General features: G+C 38.2%; 1 protein-coding gene across 1 annotated transcript; it reads left to right on the forward strand.

Annotated features, from left to right (window-relative positions):
• Nucleotides 1-8210: 8210 nt before the first annotated feature.
• Nucleotides 8211-8912, forward strand: LOC116904480 (protein phosphatase 1 regulatory subunit 3B-like). Its single transcript, XM_032907283.1, has one exon. It carries the CDS (start codon nt 8211-8213, stop codon nt 8910-8912), a length of 702 nt encoding a protein of 233 aa, XP_032763174.1.
• The last annotated feature ends 3263 nt before the right edge of the window (nt 8913-12175 follow it).

Consider the following 12175-nt stretch of genomic DNA (forward strand, 5'->3'; position numbering starts at 1 on the left):
TCAAATAATTAGATTTCAACATGCCAAAGTATTCAATTAAAAAAAAAAGTACCAGGGCTGGTTGATATCCACAGGAGACCATCCCTTTTCTGAAAAGAAAAAGAAGAGGAGCACATTGGATTGGGGCAGAGGGCTTGCATGGAAGGCTGGGGAATAACTGGAAGATATGGGAGGGGAAGCTGTTGTCAAGCTAGAAAGAAAATTAATTAGTAATTAATTAATTAAAAGATAGCTAGGTTTATAGTATTAGCTACTTAGTGGTAAATCAAGGATTTTTCTTGACTTTTCTTTGTAAAAATATAGTATTTTAAAGTTTAGGTGTAGAGAACGAGTTTCTATTCATGAAAATTCTTTATACGTTACTTAATTTAGAGATGCTGATATCAAACCACTTACCAATTGGTAAGCCCTCAAAACTGAGTATGATTTGTTTATTAATCTTACAGTGAACACCGATTATTTAAGAGCACTGTTATTTTTCTTGTTGTTTGAACTTGCTATCCTTACACAATTTTTATAACTTTCTTTTTAAAAGGGATTTAAACACACACACACACACACACACACACACACGCACATGCACACACACACACACGCACATGCACACATACTCACACACACACAAGCACAGGTATGCACACACTGTGGTGGTTTGAATATACTTGGCCCAGGGAGTGGCACTATTAGGAGATAAGGCCTTGTTGGGATAGGTAGTCTTGATGTAGTATATGTGGGCTTATTCAAGCAAGTATGCCACTGTAGGAGTGGGAGCCAGTCTTCTAGCATCCTTTAGATGAAGATCTTAGCTCCTCCTGCACCATGCCTGCCTAGAAGATGCCATGTTCCTGCTGTGATGATAAAAGACTGATCCTTTGAACCAGCAAACCAGCTCCAATTATATGTTGTCCTTTATAAGAATTGCCTTGGTCATGGTATCTGTTCACAGCAGTAAAACCTTAACAACAACATAAATTGTGTTGATTTTTTTTTATTTAACAGAAAAAAAACAGTTACTCAACACACAAGGTTTAAGAAGATGCAGGCAGGTTTGTTAGAATTGCTTGTGTCATGTCATTATGTGAAAGAGTAGTTTTAAGTTGTCTCCTGCAAGGAGTGGTTATTCAAAATTGTACTATCTCTAATTTCAGAAACTTCTCCTAAACTCCTACAAAACTGAGCCCTGGTGTTTTTCTCATTCTCTTGCTAACAGTGTTTATCTGGAATAACCAACCTTTTTTATTAGAAAACTTATTTTACTTTTAGGGATTTTATGCATGAATGCTATTTTTGTAACATATCCAGACCTCCTTGTCCCCTGCAACCTACTCTATGCACCCCAGTTGTTCTTTACTTCACAATCTTTTGTCTTTAATTATTATCATTTTATACAGGTGCACGCATATGCGCGTGCACGCGCATGCGCGCGCGCACACACACACACACACACACACACATACTACTAAGTCTATTTAGCTTTGCTCATTTGTACATGTGTTCAGGACAGACTACTTGTGATATCTTCTATTATTGTTGTTGTTGTTTTTATTATTAATCTTTCTTTTAAATCCAGTCATTATCCACCCTCCTACAGTTCCTCATCCCATTCCACTTACTCTTTCTGCAAGAGAATGTCTCCACTCCCCCCACTCCACCCTACCTGGCCAGGCCTCCCCATTCCCTGGGGCCTCAAGTTTCTCTAGGGTTAGATGTTTCTTCTTTCCCTGAGTCCAGACCAGGCAGTCCTCTGCTGTATATGTGGCAGGGGCTCAGATCGGCTAGTGTATGCTGCCTGGTTAGTAGCTCAGTGTCTGAGAGATCTCAGTCTAGTTTAGTTGAGACTGCTGTACTTCCTATGGAGTTGCCTTCCTCCTTGACTCCTTTCAGCCTTTCCCTAATTCAACCCCAAGGTTCCCCTGGCTTCTGTCCATTGGTTGGGTGTAAGTATCTGCATCTGTCTCAGTCAGCTTCTTTTTGGGCCTCTCAGAGGGCAGCCATGCTAGGCCCCTGTCTGTAAGCACACCATAACATTAGTAATAGTATCAGGCCTTGGAGAGTCCCCCTGAGCTGAATCCCAATTTGGGCTTGACACCAGACCTCCTCTTCCTCAGGCTCTTCTCCACTTTTGTCCCTGCAGTTCTTTTAGACAGGAACAATTCTGGACCAGAGTTTTAACTGTTGGATGGCAACTCCACCCCTCCACTTGATGCCCTGTTTTTCCACTGGTGGTGGACTCTACAAGACCCCTCTTCCCCAATTTTGGGCATTGCATCTAAGGTCCCTCCTGTTGATTCCTGAGAGTCTATCACCTCCCAGGTCTCTGGTACATTCTAGAGGGTCCCACCACCTCCCACCTCCCGAGGTTGAGGTTGCCTGTTACCATTCATTTTCGGCCTCAGGGCTTTACTCAGGATCTTCCCCTCCCCCAATACCAGATTATGTTCCTCTTTCCCTGTCCCCCTCTTTTCTCCCACCCAAATATCATTGTCCCTCTGCTCCCACCCCCACCCAGGTTGCTTTCTTCTCCCTCCCAAGTGGGATCTAAGCATCCTTTATTGACCCCTTCTTCTTGTTCTTTCTTTGGTTCTGTGATTGTATCTTGGGTATTCTATACATTTTTTGGCTAAGATCTATGTATTAGTGATTACATACCATGCTTGTACTTTGGGGTTACATCACTCAGGATAGATTCTAGTTAATGCATTTTTATCTGATAAAGGGTTAATATCCAAAATATATAAAGAACTCAAGAAACTAACCTGCAAAACAACCCAAAAAACAAAAACAACCCTATCAATACATGGGGTATAGAACTAAACAGAATTCACAACAGAGGAATCTTGAATGACTGAGAAGCACTTAAAGAAATGTGCAAAGTTGGTAGTGATCAGGGAAATACAAATCAAAATGACTCTGAGATTCTACTTTACACCAATTAAAATGGCTAAGATCAAAAGCTCAGGTGTATGCGGGTGAAAATTTGGAAAAAGTGGAATATTCCTCCATTGCTGGTGGGATTGCAAACTGGTACAACCACTCTGGAAATCAATTTGGATGTTTTTCAGAAAATTGGAAATCACTCTTTTACATATACCCAAAAATGCCTCACAATGCCACAGGGGCATGTACTCTACTATATTCATAGAAACCTAATTTGTGATAGTAAGAAGCAAGAAACAACCCAGATATCCTATAATGGAAGAATGAATACAGAAGATGTGGTTCACTTACACAATGGAATACTAGTCAATTATGAATGAGGACATCATGAGTTTTACAGAATATTTTTACTTCTCACCCATTACCAAATATTCTCAAACTTTTTCCATTCATTTTATAAGGAAATGCTCTAATTAAACTTACTGCCCTTAAGATTTCACCCTATTTCCCCTATCTGTTACAATAACCATTACTATTTTCTAATATACCACCTGCAGGAAACCATCAAGGTCAATTATTCCTTTAGAGAAAAATAATGGAGAACAAATGAAGTAGTTTTGCTCAAGACAAAAGCTACCGGACCCCTGAAGACTGTTAAATAAAGCAAAAATTTTCCATAGGTCATTTTGTAGGACCTCAGATACCTCACAGGAAATGTGAGACCTCCAAGACTCCATTATGTACATGAACATTTCCAGTCCCTCGTGGCATCTTATATCTTAGTTTCTAGAACTGTGCAACCTACCCCATGTTAGGTCTGTATGACATTATCTGTACTCTTCTGAATACTTGGATATGTTTCACTATTTACCTGTGAATTTTGCATAACTATCAATAATGCAATTACTGAGTATACTGTTAGAGAACAAAGGAAGTGAGTCAATTGTCCAAAAGTATTGTTTAGTTGGTCTTGGTTTTAGACCATTCTGAAATCTGTTTAGACATTCTCATCTATTTAAGGCCCCCAAATATTCTAGAAACCCAATTCTGGATAATATAATAATTTTCAGTATAGCCTTGGTTACATTATAGATAATAGTTTGAATTTTCATTAGTCTATCAACATTATTCAGCTTTAAGTACTATATACAAGATACTGAGATAATTAACATATGAAGAGAAATTAACTTTATTTTGGATCATAGCTTTAGAAATGTGAATTTAAAATTGAACATAACCATTGGTTTGATTGTTTGATATGGGTGAAACCATGGTTCTGATATCAGGAACAAGGAAATAAAAAAAGAAAGGGAAAGAAAAAAAGCCATGGAGACCAAAATCCGTTTCTAGGGAATGACCACAGTAATCTAAGAAATCCCAAAGCTGCATGGCTAAAGGTTCTGTCATCTCTCAATAACTGTTGTCATGGAGATCAAGCCTGAAACACATGACTTTTTGAAGGGCATTGAATGCTCAAGATGTAATAACACTAGTCACTGTAAATGCCACTATGCTTGTGAATGATTATTAAAGATGAAAGCTAATAGATCAACAGTATGTTAATTGAATCTGAAGCCTAATGATGTTCCATAGAAATTAAATTAACTCATGTTGCATGTCTTCACTTTGATAAATTTAATCTAAAATGCTGAGTTTCTTGTACTGATTTAGACTGCACTTTGGATACTTGCTAATTTTACAAAGTAGAATGCAAGTCTAACCATTTCCTAGTATTGATTACTGGTGTTCCTTCAGTTATGCTTAGTTTTACTCTTCTATTTACTAATTTAAAAATTGCTGGAAAGGACATTTTGCATGTACACATATGGGTACTATTCATTGTCAGAAAACTTCACAACAGACGATCAGGTAACCTAGTAGAAGATGATACCAGCTTATAATGTCTGCAACAGTCTGTATTCATCAAGACTAGGAGTTACTTTATTAGGACCTTTATTCTCGCTCATGATTAACATTAGAGTTTCCTAAGAAAAACTGCATCTCTAAATCTTGACAATTTAAAGACATATACTGGAACAATTGTTTTATTAACATCTGCCTTTGTAGGTGTATTAAATCTAAACTAGTGATTCATTGAGGCTTGAAATGTAGCTAAGAAGGTAAAGAGGAGGTCTTGCATGTGCATGGTCCTTGTTAAGGCTTGGGTAACTGCTTCCTATATAGCCAGCCATTTTGTGCTGCTACTGCTCTTATGAGGAAACTTTTTCAGGTGCTGTTGCTAGGAACTTATGCCTGAGTTAACTGTTAACCCAAATTCTGTTGTGTTCTATAGTTTGGAGCTCTTGGAATCCAATTGCAATAGAGGTCAGTTAGAACTGCTTTGTATAGTTAACTACAATAAGCTTGGATAGGAATGTGTCTTCTGACAGCACTTCCTGCACCTGTAAGCTGCCTCGGGAATGGAGTGCTTTATAAGAGAGAAAACTCCCACTTTGCATGGGGGTTGAATGACCTTTTAAGTTCCCAGTACTTCTCTGGGTAGCTGACATCTTTCTTGGCAGAAAGAGACATGTAGTGGGTAACTGACATCTTGGTTGGCAGGTTAAGACATAAATGTTAGTCAAGCCAAGTCTCCTACAACAGTTGAATACCTCACTCAATAGAAACAGGATAAGTATACAACAAAGGCATGTTCCTATTCCCATTGCTATATCTAAATGTGATTGATGGAAGAACTTAGCACAATGTTTCTGGATTTCAGGCTTATAAGCTATGTAGGATTCTGGCTTGGGGTTATAGTCAGCTACATTGTCTTGTCCACAGGCCTGGTTGATCAGTCCCAGGGCAAATGCTTAATAAACTATCCCATCTGACTGAGATCTGTGTTCATGTGGTTTGTGGGGCAACTCTTGGATACCAACAGTCCCGGGTTCAGTCTCAGTACTAAGTAAATTGGTCACAATGGAGCATCTCTATAATTCCAGCATTAGGGAAGAGGAAACAGGAGGATTAGAAGTTTACAGTAATTTTAAGCTTCATAACCAGTTTGAAACCCACTTTGTACATGAAATATTGTATATGTGTTTGTTTGTATATGCAAATAAGTATTAAATATATATATATAGACACTTTGACGAAATCACTGACAATTAAAACACTAATTGTTTTGAGTTGTAACAAAAGTTATTGATTATGACTATCTTGCATAATAGTTTCCTGTGAAATTAAACCTGTCCATCTTAGAGTAATTTTTATCCAGTAACATGACACTGTGGTAAAGGATCACATCCAAAGATATGATCTGATGAAATGCAGACAAGGCATGAATTACAATATGAACTGGGTGGAATACAGACTCACCCCTAGTACATACGTTTAATCCTTAAAAACAAATGTAAGGTTAATTTGTAGAAGGAAGCTGCCATGTTTCAAAGTGACTTAGTTGAGGGGCAAAGAAAGTGACGAATCAGAGAAAGACTTGACAGAATGATTCAAAAACGCCTCAGTAACATGAGAACGGCAGAGGAAGAGAGGCTACTTAAGAACCACAAAAGATGGTATAGGATATCATGGAATCTGTGTGTGTGTGGTAGGTTTTACCCACCAGGGCAGTTTTACAGAGAAGAAAAGCTGGATGCAGGTAAAGACAGAGTGAGCCAAGAATGAGAATCAGATGGTTTACAGAAATTGCCAAAGTTAGTAGGAGCCCCAGCAGAAAAGATCATTCAAAAGCTAAGAGAACCAAGTAGAATCCGTTGTATTGGAAGATTAGATCCTAGGAAGGCTAGAAGTTTCCAGACTTAGTCCTAGTGAAATTTAGAACAGAGAAAGAAAGCCTCTAGGCTTAGCTTGGGCACAGCTCTCATCCCTCTGAAGAAATAAAAGCAACATTTACATTGGAGGGAGAGTCTAACACATGGGATATGTCAGTGGCGGTAAAATAAAAAGATATTTTAAAACAGGATGTTAAAACGGAGTTGAGAAACATGATGTTCTAAAGTGGTAATTCCTTAAGATCCAGAATTTACAAAGAGGAAAAACAACCAGATGTTCTTTTTTTTTTTTTTTAATTTTTTTCATCTTTATTAACTTGAGTATTTATTTACATTTCGATTGTTATTTCCTTCCAGTTTCCGGGCCAACATCCCCCAACCCCTTCTCCCCTATGGGTGTTCCCCTCCCCATCCTCCCCCCATTACAGCCCTCCCCCCAACAATCACGTTCACTGGGGGTTCAGTCTTGCAGGACCAAGGGCTTCTCCTTCCACTGGTGCTCTTACTAGGCTATTCATTGCTACCTATGAAGTTGGAGCCCAGGGTCAGTCCAAAAGGAAAGAAACTATTCTGCCCTGCAAGGCAACTTCGATCTCAGGAAGTAAATGATACCTGAGTCTTCCCTGAAACTGATGCTACTCACTAGGCTGTTTCCTTCCCAAGTAAAGACTGCTTAAGGACATGGGGACCTGGCAACAAGCTGCCTGAATAAACTCAGGCCAAATCAGCGATTTCTCTGCGACTTGCTGAACTGTCTAAAGGTTGTGCAGTGGATTCTAGGTTCACAGCCTTTTTTAAGCTTTCAGCAGTGCTGGGCTTGTCTTTGCTGATACCTTTATCCTTTAGTCAACTTTGCTCCGTTAAGCAAGCCCTTATTCATATTCCTGTAAGTAACGCCAATTAAACTCATTCATATGCTAAGCTGGATTATGGTGGTATCATTAATTATTCTGTCATCAATTCTGTATCTGGTATCAGTAGACACTTGTTCATGTTTTCCCATAACAGAGTCACATAACAAAGTCTTACCTCGTATACATTAAACTGGAATCAAGAAGGGCAGGAATAGACTTTAGAGTGTAAAATTAGAAAGAACAAAAGAAAAAATAACAGAAAGAGCAAAAGAAATTCATGTATTTGTAAAAAGTACTCTGAATGAATAATATCAAGTGGATGGGAAAAATATTAAATAATCTTAAAGCATATTCCATAAATTAAGAAATTAATGATCATATGTCTAGCAGAAAAAAATCCAGACATGAAATTGTCTAGGAAAATTAATTTATGACTAGCTCTGAGTACGTTGCTTGTGCACATCAAACCCACACAGTAAGTCATCAGTAGCAAAGCACAGAATAATAGAAATTTGTTTTTTGGGAAAAGTTAAAGTGCGCCACGGGCTGCTGGAGCCGGAATCCTGAGTGCTGCAATCCAGGGAGCGGGTAAGAAGGCTGCTGTTGCAAGGACCAAGCTGAGTGCTTGCCCCGCTTTTGCCATCGTGGTTGCTGTCACTGTCATCCAGTTCAGATGGTGGGGTGGGTTGAAGGGTCTCTCCTCCGTAGTCAAGAGCTGTACCAGACTTCTAGCCTGCCCTCTAACATGATGGCCGTGGACATAGAATACAGCTACAGCAGTATGGTCCCTTCTCTACCCAAAGAGCACTTTACCTTCAAGATCTCCCCCAAACTGAACAAGTCACTGAGGCCTTGTATTCAGCTGGGCAGCAAGGAGGAAGCCGGCAGAATGGTGGCCCCCACAGAGCAGAAGAAGAAGGTGAAGAAGCGGGTGTCCTTCGCCGACAACCAGGGCCTGGCCCTGACAATGGTGAAAGTGTTCTCGGAATTCGATGAACCTCTAGATATTCCGTTTAACATCACTGAACTCCTAGGCAACATCGTGAGTCTGACGACAGCAGAGAGTGAGAGCTTTGTTTTGGATTTTCCGCAGCCTTCTGCAGATTACTTAGACTTTAGAAATCAACTTCAGACCAACCATGTCTGCCTCGAAAACTGCGTGGTGAAGGATAAAGCCATCGCGGGCACCGTCAAGGTCCAGAGCCTGCCGTTCGAGAAGGTTGTGAAGATCAGGACGCCATTTGATACCTGGAAAAGCTTCACAGACTTCCCTTGTCAGTATGTGAAGGACACTTGTGCTGGTTCAGACAGGGACACGTTCTCCTTTGATATCATCCTACCAGAGAAAATTCAGTCTTATGAAAGAATGGAGTTTGCCGTGTGCTTATTGTCTCATGTTTTCAGTACAGTAGCAGACACAAGATCAGAAATCATATCATCACAATGAAGCAGAGGTGATACCTTAATCCACCTTGCGATTTGAATTATGGGAGGAAGCACTTCTGACTGTACTTCCTGCAACCCTTCTTTGGCAGATTTATACCACAAGTAAAGAGTAGAATGACTTTGAAGTGAGTATTCACTGTTAGATGGCCCAGAGAGGCACCATAAGCCCCTCACATCATCACAATTCTAACGTGTGCTTATTAGATTTTGTTAGCCAGAATGCAAACTAATTTAATCAAAAACACATAAAAGGGGAGTGAACATGGATTATTCTGGTACACAAATTGGAAGTCTAGGGAGGGCATAATTAAGACTATTGGGAACAAGGCAGGAGACTGGGTTAGGTGTCCAAATACATCTGTATTAAACATCTTTTATGAGAAGTAAATAGGGCCATAAACAAAACAAATGCTTAATTTTAGATTTCCTCAAGGCTCTGTCATTTGCTCAGGGACTTGGGGTGGCAAATATAAAAATACCAAAAGTTCATCTCAGTAATTGGAATGCATCAAAAAGAGTGGAGAAAAATAGCAATTTATTCGTTGGAAGGGATGCATTTAAATCTCAGAATAATTAAGTCATCAGCACAAGGTTTCTAAGAAACAAATGAATAAGGAGAATAAAACACCAGTTTATAAAGCCTCCCTCTGCAATCACAGGGCTTGCTGGTCTACTCTGCTGAAGTGTGCTCTGAAGCAGGTCAGACTGCAAGAATATTATCTCTAGAAAATGAGAATTTTGGGAGCACAATGTCATTTAGACAGAAGTTTAAATTAGGTCTAATTGCTAAAAATAAACGTTAATGGGAACGAAATATTCATGTTTTTTTTGGTCCATATAAAAAACAATGTGGTTCTGAACAAAATATAAAATATTCTATCTAAAAATGATATATTTATGAATCAGAATTCTATTTGAACTTTTCACAAAATTCATGTGCAGTCTTCCTCTGTTTGCTTGCTCTTGCACTTGTAGTTTAGCATTTTATACTTTTATAATGAATGGTATTTTTTGTCACTATATGTTGTTATAGGGAGATGTGACTCCAAAGAATGGGGAACAGATACAATGTCATATTATTCTTTATGTCTTCTCCTTTGGTTAGTGATATTAAATGTATGTGTTGGTAAAGCAAATATCATAATAAAAGTTTATTTTCAGTGTACTTTGACAAATTATAAACTTAAATTTTTATTTTTTTAGATTATAATTACAGGATTTCTTCCATCCTCTTCCTCTCTTCAAAACCTCTCTCTCTCTCTCTCTCTCTCTCTCTCTTTATATATATACATATATTTAATCTTCAAATTCATGGCCTCATTTTACACTAATTGTTAGTGCAAATTATATATTTATGTGTGTATATTATATATATACATATATATGCATATATGTTCCTAAATATAATCTGTTAGGTTAGTTATTTGTATATGTACAAGGATGACCAATTGTTTTTGCCAAACAATTGTGTTCTTTCTTTCCCAGGGAAGACCATATCTTCTGTTCCCAGTTTTTCTCCTTCTTATAGTTCTTGGTGGTTATTTGGGGATTTTATCTGCTGGGTATGTGTATTAGTCGGGTTCTCTAGAGTAACAAAACTTACATAATGAATTTCTCTTTATATATGTTGGCATTATTAGAATGATTTACAGGCTATTTTCCAATTAATTCAAAAATGGCTGGCTAGGAATGAAAGTTGAGGTATCCAATAGTTCCTTTGTCCTTGAGCCTGGATATCACAGCTAGTCTCAGTATACACTGGGATCCCAATGAAGTAGAATATTGCCAGAGAAGGAATGGACTTGCTAGTGGGGTGAGAGCAAGCATACTAAGAGCAAAACTTTCCTTCTTTCATATCTTTATACAGGCTTCTTGTAGAATGCATGACAGAGTTTACCGGTGAGTTTTTTCCAGCTCAGAAAATCTAGACTATAGTTGTGTGTGTCTTCCTACCTCAAAGATCTAAATTAGAAGAAGTAAATCTTAATTTCAAAATAAGCTAAATTCCCTAATAGGTATTTTGGGGTTTTAGTTATTTCAGATGTAGTCAAGTTGATAATCAAAATTAACCATCCCAATGTGGTACACTAATAAAATGCCACTTTTATCTTCTTTCCAGTATTATACACTCACATTTGCATGACACATTTTATTATTTGTAATGAATGAACACCATACATACCATGTGAGTGACAATAAAAGAGAAAGTGGCTGGGGTAAGACATGCCAATAAAAGTATAATATCAGAGCAATGTTGAACATATAACATGAGTAATTCTGCCATATGAAGCAGGAGTACAGCTTTCACGTTCCTCAAGAGACATTTGAAATGTTGTTGGTATTTCTTTTTATGTTATCTCATAGATCAAATGATTATAGGTCACTACTGACCAGCATATTCAGAGGAGAATGTAAAACCGTATAAATAATGCACTGCTTTTCAGTTTACGCATGAAGAATAGTTCTTATTGTTGTTGCTAAAAAAATGAACATATTTTTAAATGCATCTGCTTTAGATAAAAAATAGTAATAAAATAAAGCTATAGCAGAATTTGGATAACTGTCAAGGGATTTTTGCTGTGGGAGTACGAACGAATTTTAAAATACTACATGCCATATCATTCTATTTGTATAATTATACTCTTGATATTATATGATGTGATTACTGCATTCCTACCTTTATTTTTCTCCCTCCAAGCCCTCGCACATTCCCATTACCATTCTCCTTCAAGTACATGCTCTCCTCTTATTTATTTTTTCATTTTACTAATTGTTATGACACGAGCCATGAAAAAATGATCTTCAGTCCGTTGACCCATAACAATGTCCCTGAAGGGTTAATGACCTAAAAGCCAGGACCCTAAGAGGAGTGGAGTCTACATAACATTAAGAACACGTGCTTGAAAAAGAAACCAACACCATAATAAGATTATCTACTAAAATTATTTTGTCTTGAACTATTAAAAAAAATATCTACTGATAAAACTTTCTCCCCCCTCCCAAAGTCCCTTCTTCTGCCCTATAAGGTCCAAATCCCCTGCACCTGGGTGCAGTTCCCATTCCCAGAGAGAGACAGGCATCCTTCAATTGTTCTGTTTAAAAAAAATTCCTTCATCAGGAGTTGATTTCTTTTTTATTTTCCTTCCATATCACCTCCATCAATCCTGATCCTGAGAGAGAGAGAGAGAGAGAGAGAGAGAGAGAGAGAGAGAGAGAGAGAGAGAGAGAGAGAGAGAGAGAGAGAGGTGATATAGATCGAGATGG

Source organism: Rattus rattus, chromosome 6, assembly GCF_011064425.1.
Source record: "Rattus rattus isolate New Zealand chromosome 6, Rrattus_CSIRO_v1, whole genome shotgun sequence".
NCBI lineage: Eukaryota > Metazoa > Chordata > Mammalia > Rodentia > Muridae > Rattus > Rattus rattus.